The sequence below is a fragment of the Pelophylax lessonae genome (assembly GCF_965119305.1).
Source record: "Pelophylax lessonae genome assembly, chromosome: 4".
Taxonomy (NCBI): domain Eukaryota; kingdom Metazoa; phylum Chordata; class Amphibia; order Anura; family Ranidae; genus Pelophylax; species Pelophylax lessonae.
Window position 1 is genome coordinate 572,702,188 of NC_138771.1, and position 17,444 is coordinate 572,719,631.

The following is a 17,444-nucleotide window of genomic DNA, read 5'->3' on the forward strand; positions in this document are numbered from 1 at the left end:
TTATATGCACATTTAAAGAGACTATGCACAACAGTGCCATCTACCAATGGAAGTGTAACAATGTAAGGAAAATTTGTATGGAAGTATAATCCATATACCAAAGATATCATAATAATAAACAAAAACATGTCACACCAGAAAAAAGAACACAAATCTATTGGAAACTAATAGGCAAAACTAAATATAAATAAGTAAAATCATTAAAATATTTAAAATAACCCTAAGCCCATAACCAACGCTAGACAGCATGAGTCACAAGCCTAGGGACATTTGTGTGTGCGGACACTTTGGGGGATCACAGTCCTCCCAACGCACATCATCTAAAGATGAAAGATCAAGTATAAAATAATATAATATAGAGTTGGAAACTAAAATCAATGATCACTAATAAAACAATTTAAATCCAACTCTATATTTAATCCTACAGGGCTCAAAGATTGGGTCTGGAATATCCATTTTGTTTCGCACTTTGATAATTCCCTAACCCAATTGGCACCCCTCCACGGGGGTGTCACCCGCTCAACACCCCAGAATTGTAAACAACTGGGGTCCCGTTGGTGATGTGAACGGAAATGGGCTGGGACACTGTGCTCTGTTTTGCCCTTAATAATATTGCTGATGTGCTCCCCAACTCTAATTGTCAAAGTGCGTTTAGTTCGTCCTATATAAATGATTTTGCAGGGACACATTAAAGCATACACCACATGCGTGGTATCACATGTGATGAAATGCCTAATGTCGAAACTCTTGTCAATTGCTGCAACATAAAAGGACTCACGTCTCCTCTGATTTTGGGGGGTATACGAACATGACTTACATCTCCCACATTTGTGAAACCCTCGTCTACCCGGAAAGAAGGAAGTATCCGGGGGATTAAGGATCTTCTTCACCACCCTGTCCCCAAAGCTCGGGGCCCTACGGTAAATGAAGGATGGAACATCGGGCAACACAGGTCCCAATACTGCATCCATCTGCAAGATGTTCCAATGGGTTTTGAAGATGGCTTCTACTTTTTTGTGGTCCTCACAGTAATCAGACAAAAAACTCCATTGTTTATCGTCAGATCCATTTGTGGGTCTCGTCACGTTCTGCAAGCATGCAGCTCGAGGGATATCCAGAATATTTTCAATCTCTTTCTCAAGACATTGTTCGTCATATCCCTTTTGGATAAACCTCTCCTTAAGAACATTGGTTTGGGCGATATAGTCTTCTTCAAATGTACAGTTCCGTCGTACTCGCATGAACTGGCCACGCGGTATATTACGCAGCCAGTTCGGGTGATGTCCACTTTGAATAGACAGGTAACTGTTTCTATCTGTAGACTTGAAGAAGACAGACGTAGTTAGTCTGCCCGAACCCTTCTTTATATTTACGTCCAAGAAGTGGATATCCGTTAAACTCCAATTGAACTCGAGTTTGATGTTATTTGTATTAGTATTCAAATAGCTCATGAAGTTCAATAATGAGGACTCTGTGTCGTTCCATACAAAAATAATATCGTCTATGAATCGACGATAGAAAAGGAGTTCTGGTCTCTCCCTACAAAATACATGTTTGTCCTCCCACTCTGCCATAAAAAGGTTGGCGAGACTGGGAGCGAATTTCGCTCCCATTGCCACACCTTTCTTCTGGTTGTAGAAGGACTGATTATACCAGAAATAGTTATGCCCTAGACAAAAGTCCAGGGCATTCCGGATAAACAACTTCTGGTTATGTGGTAAATCATCCCTCTTACTCAGGGCCCAATTAAGGGCCAATAGAGCATCATCATGTTGGATGATGGTGTAGAGGGATGACACGTCCGCCGTCACTAAGAAAGCGGACGAGTCATCCCCCAAGACCACATCATCCAACGATATAAGCAGGTCCTTAGTGTCTTTAAGGTAAGCCCTTGTAGTTACGACACTGGGTTGGAGGAAGGTGTCCAAATATTGGCCCAACCTAGCACACACCGACCCTATCCCGTTAACTATCGGGCGGGGCGGTGGGCAATTCGGATCCTTGTGGACCTTAGGTAGCGTGTACACTATCGGTATTCTGCACGCACTCGGGACCAGGTATTGTTTCTCTTTTTTTGTTAGCACATGGTTTTTGTACCCCTGGTCTACCAAAACTCTGAGGTCACTTTCAAAATCACTAGTTGGATCCTTTGACAACAGTACATACGTGGTTTCATCTGCCAACATACCCTGTATTTGTTGGTGATAAAACTCTGGATCCATTATCACCACTCCCCCACCCTTGTCGGCGGGTCGGATGATAATGTCTATCCTTTGTTCAAGGGATTCCAGCCCCTCCTGTATGTGTCTACTTTTGTTCTTAACAGAATGATCAATCGGTAGGTGCTGGAGGTCTTTCAAAACTAAACTTTTGAATATTTCAACTGCCTGGTTGTTTCTAACCGGGGGATTCCATATGGACTTGTTTCTCAAACCACTATTCACCGCCATACCAGAATAAGTATTACTCACGGAATTAATGGGGTTACTAATAAGGTATTTCTTGATGTTAAGTTTGCGTATGTACTTATGTGTGTCAATATAAGTACTAAATTTGTTAAGGGTCCGTTTAGGGGCACACTTCAGGCCCTGGTCCAGTATATGGAGTTCTTTGTCTGTTAGAGTGACAGAGCTAATATTATAAATGCCCTGTCCTCTCATTCCCTCCTTCTTTTTCTGGCGTTGTATTCGCCGTCCCGCTCTGACTCCTCGTTGTTGCTTGGATACTGATTTGGGTTGGGGTTTGGGTTTCCCCAATGTTCCCCTTGACGTCCCTGGGGTTGGGGTCGACTCTTCCCCCTCCCCCTGCCTCTCCCTAAAAAAGGTTGTCGGCGTGGGGTCCCATCTCCGGTTGCATCCTGTCCCACTAATGGTTGATAGTAATTGTGTGTATTCACATAATTAGGCTGGGGATAGCCTCTAGTGCCTCCCCTTTGGTTTCCACGGGACCTACCACGTTGTTTATGGTGTCCCTTCCTTGGGGGTCCCGTCCACTGGGGTATTTCAAACGGGGTTTGGGGTCTAGTTGGAAACCTATTCACCACATTCGGTGTCCTGGGTTCATCTCCCTGTTCCATTGTTCCCGATGGAGCTCCGGATGCTCCCACTTCGGGGACTACGGGAACTGGCGGAACTGTTCCATATAAAGAGGGTTCAGCCTGCCAACAATAAACCTGATTTGTTTTGAAATCTTTAAGATCCCTGTTGAATTTTTTAACTTTCTTTAATTGTGTCTCCTTATCAATCTTGTCCAGTTTCGCTTTAGTTTTCTCATTAAAATCCTTAATTGCCGTAGTTTCCTGAATATTTTCTATCTTTTTCTGTAGTTCCTTGATCTTGTCATTAATTAATTCCATCTTACGTTTTTTTCTTTTGAGTATAAGAGACTGTAATTCTATGCCTGCTCTATGGAAGAATGAATACCACTCATTCGTGGATTCATCATCTGTCAGGCCATCCTGGGGTGCCATATCCCATCTGAGACCCCTACTGATAAGTCCTTCAGATAGGTAGATCTCAATGGTATTGATATCCCACCAGGCTCTCACTTGCTTTTCTAAGGTGAAGGCCAAAATCTTTAAAGTGGCGGTGATATCCTCATCAGGTGTAATAACCTGATTGGAGCTAAAAATATTCTTGAGATCAACCTGTCTCGATCCCAAAAATTTGATAGCATCCATAGCAGCTCGGTAATGTAGAGAAGTATATAATATGACAGCTTAAATGCCCAACGAAAACCAAATAAAGGTATAAGCTATCCCAAGCGCTTCAAATGAGGACCACTCACCAATAAATAAATTGGCTATGCAGCTACTTAACTAAAACATATGGAGAAAGATATATAATAGATAGATACTCAGCAATATCCCTATATATATATAGTAGCGCAAACTTGTCAAGAAGCAAGTGCCAAAAAAAATACTGTGCCCACTGCACAAAAGTCCGAAATGCAATAGATGTCACATAGGCAGCAGGAAAAAGTTCAGAAATGACTCAAACAGTCCATAATCCTTCACTCTATCTCCTGGGATGATAATGTACAAAGACGTGTTTCTCAAAAGGATCACCACCACCACCGTGCTCCAAGGGGGGAGGAGAATTGCCCACTCACCAGATGCTGTGGCCCAACCCACTTTCGTGTTTGAGCATTCAGGCTTATAATGATGGTCACTGGTCCAGAGTATCCACAACAGGAATCGCACCAGCGCAGTCAAAAAAAGCTCAGCAGCATATGGGGAGGAGAGAACATAATCCCAATAGCGTGATACCGTTTGAAAGGGTTTTATTAAATAAAATAAAACATAAGGTAACACACTCACATGTCTTGTATGTCATCCAACGCAAAAAAACAGTCACGAATAGGGGAGGGATACCCTTCGGGAGATGATGTCCAGGCTCCACGCCGTGGACGCCGCGCCTTCTGGGTAATCCGAACTCCTCTTACACAGCCTGGTTACATCGCCTGGTCACGCCCCGACGCGTTTCGTGATTTCCACTTCTTCCCCGGGAGCGTGACCACGGCGTCTTGGCGGTAACCTTAAATACCCATGCCCATCAACCCACAGGGCGGGGCCAGGGTTGACATCATCGGCCATTGGTGGTTGCTCAGGTGTGTCGACCAATCACAGACTAGATTTACAGGATCACTTCCTCTCAATTCACTAATCTCTATGGTACATTACCCTATAACCCGGAAGTAGGGTGGTGCCGAGGTTCACACCATCGGTTATTGGTGGATGCCTGTAGAATAACGGCCAATAGCAGGCTAAGACAGCACAGTAACCCTCCATCTCGCCACTATTCACTACAATGGGCCGTCCTACGACCCGGAAGTATAGCACACAGGAAGTTAATTGCACCCTTATGCTGAAAGCAAAAAGACACCAACCACTCAACCACCAATAGACCGATAGTATCCATACAAAATCGCTAGTGTATATACATACTTAAAACGCTGTAAATTACATCACTTTCCATTGGTAGTGACGATCGTGTTCTGACCAATCATAGTGATTCAGCTTTACGCCCAATCAGCTAAAACTTCCTCCTTAATTAACATATGACCCGGAACAATAATAGCACGGATTCCCGGCCGGATGTAAGGTCTCCATGACCCGGAAGAATAATAACATAGAGTCCCGGCCGGATGTATGGGCTCCACCCACCAGGAGCACGGTGGTGGTGGTGATCCTTTTGAGAAACACGTCTTTGTACATTATCATCCCAGGAGATAGAGTGAAGGATTATGGACTGTTTGAGTCATTTCTGAACTTTTTCCTGCTGCCTATGTGACATCTATTGCATTTCGGACTTTTGTGCAGTGGGCACAGTATTTTTTTTGGCACTTGCTTCTTGACAAGTTTGCGCTACTATATATATATAGGGATATTGCTGAGTATCTATCTATTATATATCTTTCTCCATATGTTTTAGTTAAGTAGCTGCATAGCCAATTTATTTATTGGTGAGTGGTCCTCATTTGAAGCGCTTGGGATAGCTTATACCTTTATTTGGTTTTTGTTGGGCATTTAAGCTGTCATATTATATGTTGTATCTATGTTGGGATGCATGCCCCGATGTCATACATTTTTAATATGTACTAATAAACAAGGTTTTTATATACAACAGACTGATATTTCTGATCGTCCTCCCAATTGGCCTAGAAAGCCCCATCCCTCAGAGTTCGCAGAGTAATCTCCAAGTTGTCCATTAGAGCAGTCGGAGGCACCGCTCGCAGAAGAAGAACGTCCAGGTACCCCTGTACCGAGATTCCTCGCTGAAGAAACAATGCTGGCACCGGGGCCAACACTTTTTTAAGGCCCGAGGAGCGGAGGCGAGGCCAAGGGGTAACGGCACAAACTAATAATGCTCCTCGCCCACGGTAAAGTGGAGGAAATCGCACTGATGTAGGTACGCCACTACTGTGCACCCCTTGAAGTAGCAAGTCTTGCACTGCCCCAAAAAGACCCGTAAGCAATCTGGGGACAAGTGCAGGTTGGAAGGGAAGAACCTTTTCAGAGCATAATACCAAAACTCAATCTTGTAGCCGGATCAAATGACTTAGTGAACCCACTTGTCCTGTACCAGGGAGGTCCACGCATCTGGAAACCAGCGAAGACGTCCCCCCACCCCAGATACGGATGGGGACGCCCCTACATGCAGAGGAAGCCTTGTCCACAGGTCTGGAAGAGCCTGCTCATGGCTTGCCAGACAAGGTCCTCTAGGAACCTCCAATGGAGGCCCTGAAGGGCTTTGATCCCTAGTCTTGAGACCCTGAGAGATGAAAAAGGCCTAATATGAGCCGAAAAAAATGGCTCACATCTACGACGGAGCTCCTTGCCCTTGGTTGCCTGCAGAAGAGTACTCTTCCCCCCCTGTGAGACCCCGAATTATGTCATCCAAGGAAAACTCCAAACAGACGATCCCCTACAAGGGGGAGATCCGATAAGGCCTTCTTAGAAGTCTGGTGAGCAGAACAGCATTTCAGCCAGATAATACGCCCATAGGACCACTGCTGATACAGACAGCCTAGAAATCAAAGAAGCCGCAGCCAAAGAGGCATCACAGATAAACTGTAGCCCCTGGACCAACTGATCCACCAGCTCCGCAAAGGCAGAGGGAAGTTGTTTACCCTCCAGGTCCTGGCGTAAATGTTTAGTCCACTCAGTCAGAGTTTGCGACACCAGGGCAATAGTAAGTGCCGAACCAGCCACAGTGAACATATGGGGCGCCAGAGCCTCTGACCTCCTATCACAATCAGTGCATCCACCAGCGCCTTTCCATCTGTGGCTAGAGGAGCAGAGAAATCATTCTAACTATCTGAGAACTCAGGGTGCGTAGATGCAGACCCAGTAGCGTGACTCGCGTCCATGGCAGGCAAAACAGATTCAGGATCTGATGAGAGACAGATAAGACAGGGGAGGGCCGGGGACGCTATATACTAAGCTCACCTGGAAAACATACCAATAAGGGGAGGGCAACCGACTGCGATCCCAAAGAGGGGACGCCGCCCAAGGGACCACCTACTATAATAGGAAATAGCCCCCTTAAAAGGGGACCGTCCACCGCGATGCGGATGCACACGCAGGGTACCCTGATGGGCCCGCAGCACTAAAAAGGGGCAGTTGCCCTACACAATAATGGTGGCATGGCTGCCATCAAAAAAATAAACCGCCCCCACAGTGCCACCTCTCCAAGGGAGGCGCTAAGCTGGCTGCATGGCCTAGTAGGCCGCAAACCATGGCCTAAATTTTTGTGGAGGCCCAGCCGCAAGTGCTCGGATCCCAGCCAGGCAGGGAGCTTCAGCAAATCGCACTGGGGCCGCCCCCCATGGAGGCACCCAACCCGGCCGCATGACCTAGTAGGTCACAAGACACGGCCTACATTTTTGTGGACGCCAGGCCGCTTGGGTGCGAGCCCCTGCAGAGCCAACCACCCAGAGGTAGCGGAAGGGAGGGCGGATGCCCAAACGGAGGGTAGTGGCTTCAGCTACCCTCACTGGGGTCGCCCCACAGAGCTCCCGAACAGTAGGCTGCAAAGCCACGGGCTTAAATTTTGGGCAGGATCCGGCCATGTGCGGTGCACACCCACGGATGCTAAACCAGCCGCTCCCCCAGCCCAAATACTGCAGCAGTGATCCCAGTGGACATCCCTGCCCTAGTCACCAACCCCCAGGGTGGCGGGGAACCCTGCTAAACCCCCCGTTGCGCATCAGGAAAAACCCGGAGAGCAGCAACTCCAACAACCCCCCCCTTAAGAGCATGTGGCAAAAGCCAGCTCATAACCTCACCCAGGAAAGGGGGGGAGGGGGGCCGAAAGACCCACAGTGACCACCGAAAGTTTAGAGGGGCTGGGGGGGAAGGAGGGGAAACCGGGGATCCCACTGTCCCAGGGAGGGGCCCATGTCCACCCCAAAACCCTCCAGGGGAAGAGGGGGGACAGCTACTTACCACACCAGGTACAGGGTGGGCACCGCTCCTGACAGACCACCGCTCCATCGGAATATGGGTGGCTGTCGGCTAGGAGGAATGCTGCGACTCAAGTCGTATGCGCCCTTGCGTTCAACTCGCAGGCCAGCCCCGTCCAGTGGGGATATTTTGTCGCCAACCTAGTGCGGAGCTGAAGCCTGCGCACACTCGCTGGCCAGACTGGGGGGACCCTTTAGATCTAGATTATTCAGTCTGTCGCCCAGTCCGGTAGTTGACTGTAGATTCTCACAGGAACAAAATAACAAAGATAGGCAAAAAAAACATTCAAGCATAAAGATTGCCAGGACCTGAGATCCCAGCAAGGAACTATGTCCTTACTCCTGACTAGGCAGAAAAAAACTGAGTGCCGTGCCTATAGCTGAGAGTGGGAGTATACTCCCTGGGACTGCCACATAAGCGTGGTCAAGCTTTTTCCTGCCTAGTGTCATACTCCTGTAGGGGGCAGTATAACCCAATGGTCAAGAAGATAAAGAGCTGTGTCTGTTAATGAACAAAAGAGAAAATGCAATGAAGGAATCTTGCCAATGAAGTCTTTAACAGGAATAAGAAGACAGGAGATGACCAAACATAGTGGGATCCGCGAAATATTAGAAATGTATGTTTTTAGTTAAATATTTAATGTATTCATTTCTGTTAGGTATGGAAATCTAAACCTTCAAGATAGAGTGGAGAGGGATTAGAACGCTTGTCAGTTTTTATTGCTTTCTGTGTCCCCATTAAGGAGATTCACCCTCTCTATTTGTCCTGTTTACCACTATCATTGAAAGTGAAAGTAAAGAAAATTCCAAATCTTGGGTTGTCCCAAGAAAGGTAATAGAGGGGAAATCTTCCAATGGGGACACTAGTTCTGGTGACAAATTCCCTTAATTTTCCTTATCTGGGACAGATATTGAAGGTAAATCTCCACAATGGCACACAGATGGTGAAACAAAATCTGGCAGGGGTTATAACCCTCCCTTGCCCTATCCAAAATAAAAAAAAAGTTTTGCTTATAGTTCTACTTTAAGTTAAAAAAAGTTTCTTCTACTCATCAGAATGCTACCTTTCGAATATCTCTTTTGCACAAAAGGCCCCAGCCTCTTCTCTCGGTGCGGAAGAGCTCAGTCTCCGGGTAAAGCCGTTTGGTAAAGCTCTGGTTTTGGCATTGCTCCCCAGCAGGGCAAACCTGTGGGTGACACTCATAAAGCAACATACGGTTCAGGCACTGGGAGTCCAGACCACACGGCGATTCATCAGTGGGACGACAGTTACAACGAGGTATTTCAGAGATATCGGCCACCTGGATCTGAATTTTCCCCACAGGTTTGTTGTTCTAAAATAAGGAAAAAAAAATCAAAACACACCATTAACAGTTAACTGACAACAAAAACTGCTCAAGGCTCCACCAGGTCCTCTCGCATGACAAACTGCTAGGAGTGCTGACAAGGACAGAGCTCACCCCAGTTCAAAACATCTAGTAGGGAAAGAAAATTGTAAAAGTCGAACATCACAGCAAAACCCTTTATGTAGGTGTATGACAGCCTCAGCCTGGGCTCCAACCAGGCCATGCTCCCAACGCGTTTCACTCTGCCCCAGAGTTTAATCAAAATTTGGTATGTTGGTCTGGTTGGAGCCTGGGTTGAGGCTGTCATACATCTCCCTACAGGGTTTTGCTGTGATGTGCTACTTTTAGGACTTCCTTTCCCTACTAAATAAAAGGTTTAATGTCGCCAAGGATCTAAAACTAAAATGCCTGGTTTAACGAAGGACTAATTTAATTTTACATGGGACAGGGTGATTATTTATTTTATAAAGAATAAAAGGTTTCTTGAACTGAACATACTAGATATACAACCTTGGAGCAAAATGATTTAAATCTATACATGCAGATAACAAGCATCCAGGCTCTACTGCCTGTGAGCTGCAATTTCAGATATTACCTACAACAGCCTACTTGAGAGGGCTGGCATTGTAGCTTTATTCATATGTTATAATGGCTATAAAGATGTGCTTGTTCTATCAACCTGCTAAGTAATGTATACAACAAGGCTGTGGAAAAGCTAGATAAATGTGTCTGAAGACAGTAAGGACCTGTACACACTTTCATGGTTTTAGGTCGTTGCATTTGCATTTTACATAACAGTCCAACAACAAAAGGATGTACAATGCTGCCAGCAAGATCACCATCTGGATAGATTTAGCATAAATTTAGAGATGACAGTGCTCATTTCTCCCCATAGACACCACAGGTTCAGGCTTTAATCGCACCCGTTTGTACTACGTTTCCATTTATGTCAAAATCAGAACTTTCTTTCCTGCAAGTTCAAACCCAGTGGCAGTCTGTACCTTTTGCTTTTGGCAATCATTGATCAAACACATTAGGCAGGGATCCTCAAACTACGGCCCTCCAGCTGTTGCGGAACTACACGTCCCATGAGGCATTGTAAAACTCTGACATTCACAGACAGGACTAGGCATGATGGGAATTGTAGTTCCTGAACAACTGGAGGGCCAAAGTTTGAAGACCCCTGACATAAGGTGTGACACATACCAGTTTTGCTATATAAGTCACAGGAATCATATCCACCGTGTTTTACATGTATTGCGTACAGTCTCACTATTCTGCGGTCCTGCTGATCGAGCTTAACTAATAGACTTTCTCCAGCATTTCTTCCACCAACCTTGGACAAACCGGCTTCTACTGGGGCTTTAAACCTCCGACCTTCTTCCGCCCTTAACTAAGCAGTTCCCACTATTCTTCCTCCTAAAGAAGCCAGTTAGTTTCAGAACCCCTTAGTGTGGGTGGAATAGGGATTGGGATGTACGAGCACCAGGACTGTAGGTGATACAGGTGAAACATGGTGTATATGATTCCTATGACTTGCATAATAAAACTGATATGTGTGATGCATTATTACACAGGGAATGTGTTTGATCAATGACTGCCAAAAGGAATAAGGTACAAAGACTGGGTTTGAACTAGCAGGAAGGACATTTTTTATTTTAACATCAGTCGAAACAGAGTACAGAGAGGGTGTGATTGAAGCCTGGCTCTGCAGGTGTGAAGAAAGAAGGGCTGCCATCTTTAAATTTAAACATTTTACTTGAATTACCACTGAAATCCACTTTCTATGTTTTTTTTTTTTTTTTTTGTAAATTGCATTAAAAGATGCAGCAGACAGGACTTTAAAGGCCCCACACTCACAACTAACCAAAAGTGTGCAGATGTGAACAACTGCCATGTGGGCCTAGCTGTAAATGAATTATAGGCATCTGGTTTCTAAGATAATGCAACTGTAAAATGAGAAATATGTAACTGGTGTAGAAGGGACTCTGCTATAGGGCTGCACAATATTGGGGAAAAAAGTACATTGCGATATTTGGTTTTTAATTATATATATTGCGATATTTCTCCCGGACAGTCTCCGGAGGAGGGATCAGTGAGCAGAGCTCAGCTCTCCGCCAGGGGATCCGCCACACTTGTAGAACTTCTCCCGCCCGGACAGCCCGAGCCTTGTGTCGGAGCCGGAGTGTAGAGGAAGCGGGCTGAGTGAAGTGTCCCCAGCAGTAGTACGGTAGCAGCCTTTGTCCCCCAGTGCTCCTCCGCCATGCTCCGGACGTCTCTCCCCCCTCTCCTGCTGCTTTGCACTGTAGCGCTCTGCAGCCTCTCCGCCGCCATGCAATCCAGCTCTGCCTCTTAGTCTCCAGCCGACCAACCATTACTCCGCCCTGCTCCGCCCATTGTCTCTCCAATGAATCTATTTACAAAACATTACAGCCTGATCCCGCCCCCGATGCAGCCAGGAGAGACAATGGGCGGAGCAGGGCAGAGTAATGGTTGGCTGGATACTAGAGGCAGAGCTGGGAGGGCTGGAGTGCATGGGGCTGGAGGGGCGGAGTTTCGATCACAGCCGAAAGCAAAACGGATGTGTCGGCTGCCAGCTGTCCTCCTCCCCCTGAGTCCCGACTTCTCCCTGCCTAGGCTAAATATTGCGTCTTCAGCTATATGAATATCGCCCACGCACGCAGAACGATAGTCGATATCACATCGACTATCATTCAGCCCTACTCTGCTATGAGACAAACGATTTTTTTTTCCAATATTTAGAGGACCTGAGCAACAGCTCTGAAAAGTGGGTAGCACAAAGTATATATTTGCTATATGGTACTTGAAGCTTGTGTCTAATCCGACAGGAATAGAGAAGCAAGCTCGAATGCACAAAGTGTATAGTTTTCTTTTTCCTTGCCTTGTGAAGAAAGTGGTACAAGGCCTACTGAGAAGAGTCTCAAAACATTTGCAAAGTGTTTCCAGTTTACTAAATGAACTTGGCCACCAAGCCATTATATGAGCATGCAAGTGTCAAAGTAAAGCCAATGAGGGCCTTTTCATGGTTTCATACCCTGATGTGCTTGTATGGGGGTGGTTTTCTGGAGTTTCTCTCAACTTCCAGTGCTTCTTTACTCTCCCGCTGTGCCTTCAGTTCCTGGAACCTCTTAGCAGCCTCTTCCAGAGCTGCACATAACATTAAAACAGAGGCAGAATCACTAAATGTATATAGAATGCGTATACTGTATGCATTTGCACAATGATTAACCATGATATTTACAGGATTTAGAAGACATCTTCTAGTTACACAATAGAAAAATAAGGAAACTTCGACAACTGAAACACAGGCAACAACAAAAACCCTACAGGTGCTCTAACCCTTCCCTATTCTAATGTTACCTTGGAGAGATTCACAGTTACCTCCTGTCCTGGTAATCAAATAGAAAGTAAATGGAAATATATACTGACAGTAATAGTAAAAAACCTTACTGCGATTATATGTCTTACCCACTCCTTCCAAAACAAGCCGCAAATAAATTAAACTGAATTAGCGCTCTCTTATAAACTTGTATTCAAAGTATATACTGTATGAGTTTGAGGTAGCCATCATGAAGAAACAGTGTTTGAGGTTACATTTCCATTCATCATTCCACATACTAACCTTTCTTAAACGTTTTGTTCATACTGGTCTGGCCCTCTGCAAAGCTTTTATCCCCTTCTACATAGGGAAAGACACGACCCTGGTGTACCCAATAATAATCATGAGAACCAAAGAAGAAAACTGGGAAATCTCCTATGTCATGTTTCAGCCCCTGGATATTGAGTGGGACGGACCTTGGATTGCAGATCTCAGCTGGCCACCACCTGAACAAAAAAAGCAAAAACTGAATTTTTGTAAAATCTTACCGTAAAATTCCTTTCTCTGAGTCCTCTGACAGTCGCCGCCCCTCATAAGTCATCACTATTGGGTATTGACTTCTGCTCCGCAGGAGTAGCTAGGCATAAGACTTAGTTAAAAGACAAAGGCATTTAGCATAGACACACCCTTGGGGGCTGTCCCACTGGTCAATACCCCCCTGCAGTAATCCCTCCCAACTCAGTTTGGTAGAATAGCAGTAGGTGTACAAGAAAAACCCCCAAAAGAGGGGCAGGGGCGGGGGCGGCGACTGTCGGAGGACTCAGAGAAAGGAATTTTACGGTAAGATTTTACAAAAATTCAGTTTTCTCTTACGTCCTCCGACAGTCGCCGCCCCTCATAAGTCATCACTATTGGGATGTCCCAAAGCAGTGTAGACATGAGGGGTGGGAGACGCAACCGTATAAAAGGCAACGCAGTACCCACATCAGAGAAAGGAACCTTACACGCATAGTAAGAGAACCTTCTGGGCAACAGAAAAAAAAGGCTCAACAGGAGCAACAGCCCAGGAAAGCAAAACCCACAGCCAGGGACCCACAACAAAACAAGGGTCCCCCATGCACTGCCGCACTGAGAACTTTGCGGCCAAAGGAGGCATAAGCTGACGCCAGAACATCCACCTTATAGAAGTTGGAAAAAGGTGTGCACCGACGACCAAGTCGCAGCCTTGCACACCTGGGCCACCGAGGCCTGAAGCCGGTAGGCCCAGGACGTACTCAATGACCTGGCAGAGTGCGCCTTAACAGGGAAGGGCGGAACCCGTTCCTTCAAAGCATAGACCTGTTCAATGGTCTGTCTGATCTCAAAGGGAGAACGCTGCAACACGGACAGAACCAAGTTCAAGTCCCATGGAGGTAAAGGGAGGGGCCAAATGTCGCACACCTTGAATGAAGGTGCAAATTAAGGATTGAGACGCCACAGGGCGTTAAAAAAGAACAGCCAGAGCAGAAACCTGGCCCTTTATCAGGCGCTGGTCCACACCAGTCTGAAGGAAAGCCAACACTCTCGTCTCCGAGTATGAGCGAGGAGAAAACCCCCTGGACCAGGCAAAATAAGCTTTCCAGGTACAGTAATAAAGTTTACCAGACAAGGCTTTCCTAGCCTTGATTAAAGTAGGAATGACCTCCGGAGAAAGACCCCTGTCTCTCAGGACCTGGCTTTCAACAGCCAGGCCGTTAAAGCCAGCGACTGTAAAGCAGGATGGAAGAACGGTCCCTGAGACAGTAGATCTTCTCGCAACGGTAGCCTCCAAGGAGGCTCGACCGCCAGATGAACAACGTCGGCGTACCAGGACCAGCGTGGCTGGTCCGGTGCCACCAGAATGACCAAGTTCGGTTCCGAGGCCAGCCGGCGAAGGAACCTGGACAATAGTTGAAACGGAGGAAAGGCATACATCAGACGATACTGATGCCAAGGGACCCCCAACGCATCCGAGGCGTCCACCCGCGGATCGCACGTTCTTGCCACGAACCTTTCCACCTTGTGGTTTAGCCGAGACGCGAACAGATCCACATCTGGGGATCCCCACTTCGCACACAGCATTTGGAAGACCTCCGGGTGTAGGGACCATTCCCCCTGGTCCAGGGTCTGGCGGCTCAGATAGTCGGCCTGCCAGTTCTCCACACCCGGAATGTGAACTGCCGAAATTGCCAGGACAGGAGTCTCGGCCCAAGACAGAATGTCGGTCACCTCACGGGCCGCCCGGGCACTCCTGGTGCCCCCTTGGTGGTTGATGTAAGCCACCGTGGTAGCATTGTCCGTCTGTACCCGAACAGGACGGCCCCGAAGTCGATCCGACCACTGGAAGAGACAGAGTCTGATCGCTCTCAATTCCAATATGTTGATCGGAAGGGAGGATTCCTCCTCTGAACAAGTGCCCTGGGCAGACAGGTTGCCCAGGACTCCATCCCAGCCTGACAGGCTGGCATCTGTAGTAATCACCGTCCACAGCAACGGACGGAATGACGGAATGGTCCTGAGCGACGAGGACTGGTTGTTCCTGAGGGACCTGACCTCGTCTTGAAGGGTCCGGAGCTTGAGCAGAGCCCAGAACCATTCCCAGATAGGGAAGACAAAATGAAGGAGACAACGTCGACTTCTAAACGTTGATGGTCCAACCGAACTCCTTTAGCGTCTGTACCGTAGTGGACAGATTGCACGTCAGGCTCTGACTGGCACTCGATCTTAACAGGAGATCGTCCAGATATCCCAAGACTGCAATGCCCTGTGCCCTCAACAGGCCCAGAACAGGCGCCAGCACTTTGGTAAAAACCCTTGATAATGATAATGGTCCCCCGCAATGGCGAACCGAAGGTACCTCTGATGACCCTCGAAAATGGGGATGTGCAGGTACGCATCCTTCAGGTCAATAGAGGCCAGGAATTCCCCTGGACTCAGGGAGGCCACTACTGAGCGGAGGGATTCCATGCGGAATCGCACAAAGTGATTCAGAGCTTTCAAGTCCAGGATAGGACGCACCTTGCCCTCCTTTCTGGGTACAGTGAACAGATTGGAGTAAAAAAAACAAAACCTGTCCCGATGAGGCACCGGGACAATCACCCCCTGGACCAGGAGGTCCTGCACCGCTTGATGCAGGTCCTGTAAACGCCCTGGGGTCAAATAAAGATTTGAGGGAAAGAATCTGTCCGCCGGCCGTAAAAGGAATTCGATCTGGTATCCTGATCGAATGATTTCCTGAATCCACCTGTCCGGAATACGGAACAGCCAAGGTTGAGGGAAACCGCGCAAACGTCCCCCCACCCCTGAAACGGGTGAGGGTGTCCCTTCAGGCAGGGCTGAGTCGTCGTGCCGGGATGGCCGGACTTTTGCTTACCCGCCCAGGGCTTCTTCTGGCCACCTTGGCCCTTGAAGGGTTTGCCCGTGAATTGTGACTTAAATGCACGAAAGGACTCCTGAGTGGGTATAAAGGCGGGACCCCGCTTGCCGCGAAAGGACTTGTTCTTCGGATTCTGGGGCAGCAGAGTGCTTTTGCCCCCAGTGACTCCTTTCACCAAAGTATCCAAAGCCTCGCCAAAAAGGCGAGACCCAGCATAAGGAAAGTTAGCCACTGTTTTCCGTGACGTCTGGTCAGCCGACCAGCTCTTCAGCCAGATCATTTGACGGTTAAGCACCGCGACACTAGACAGGCGTGCAGCTAAAGGGGCCTCACTTAAGGCCGCATCGCACACAAAACATGACCCCTTGATGAATCTGGTCACCCATTTCCAGCGTAGCAGGTGGGGCAGAATCAGTCATGAGAGTGCGTCTAAGCACCTTAGTCCAGTCCACCATCCTCTGAGCCACCATTACAGAAGCGAAAAATAGGCTTGAGCATAGAGCCCACCACCGTATAGGCATGGCGGGCAAGAGACTCCAACCTCCTGTCCACAGGATCCCGGAACACCGGTGTATCCTTAGAGGGAACCAGAGTAGCCTTGTTTAACACGGCCACAGCGTGATCCACCTTGGGGGCCACGCACCAGCGCGCATCCGTAGAAGGCGCAGAAGGGTACAGCAGTTTAAACCGACTAGGCACCGTGAAGGGGCGTTTTAAACTGCGCCATTGTTCATTCACTGTGTGATGAAACTCAACGGGGCAAGGAAAAACCTGCACCGACTGGCGGGCCCTATGTGTACCAAATGAGGACACAATGGCCGGAGGAGTGGGCTCATCCTCCAAATGTAGTGTTTTATTCACAGAAGAAATCAAATCATCCATTTGTGCGTGTTCTTCAGGCGACCTCGGGGAAGAATCATCAATCCCCTCCACCTCCGCCTCAGACCCCACAGGGTCCAGGGACGAGCAAGACCCTGAAAAGGGCACGCCAGCCACAGCAGCCACATCACCATCTGAATCAGAGGAGAAAGATAATCTGGGCCTTTTCCTAGCAGCACGTTCAGCCATCAGCGCCTCCATTTTTGACACCAAAGACGCCACCCAGCGCCCAAATTAGGTATAACGGGGGGTTCAGCAGAACTGGGGTCCCCCACCAAGACTGGGGGGAATTTGCTGTCCTGAAAATCCATTGCCCAAAACAATGAGTAAAAGTACTGGCCCTTTAAAAGCGCTGCGGATAGCGCAGCCCACCGCTATAATCGCTGTGTACACAGACCCCCCAAAAGGGACAAAACTGAGCCAGGAAGGATAGACCAGAGAGATATGGAAGAGACTGCAGAGCCCCACAGAGTGTTACCACACCGATCGCTGCTCCAGAGGGAAAGGAAGTGAGGTCAGA

At 47.7% G+C, this 17,444-nt stretch overlaps 1 protein-coding gene across 1 annotated transcript in view; it reads right to left on the bottom strand.

Moving 5' to 3' along the window:
* Positions 1 to 17,444, bottom strand: part of NSD3 (nuclear receptor binding SET domain protein 3) — a 253,610-nt gene that overhangs the window by 37,270 nt on the left and 198,896 nt on the right. Inside the window, exons 16-18 of the mRNA XM_082255234.1 lie at positions 12,955 to 13,157; positions 12,367 to 12,479; positions 9,030 to 9,299 (exon numbers count right to left, since the gene is read on the bottom strand). Of these exons, the coding sequence (XP_082111360.1) occupies positions 9,030 to 9,299; positions 12,367 to 12,479; positions 12,955 to 13,157 (586 nt within the window). The remainder of the gene's footprint in view (positions 1 to 9,029; positions 9,300 to 12,366; positions 12,480 to 12,954; positions 13,158 to 17,444) is intronic.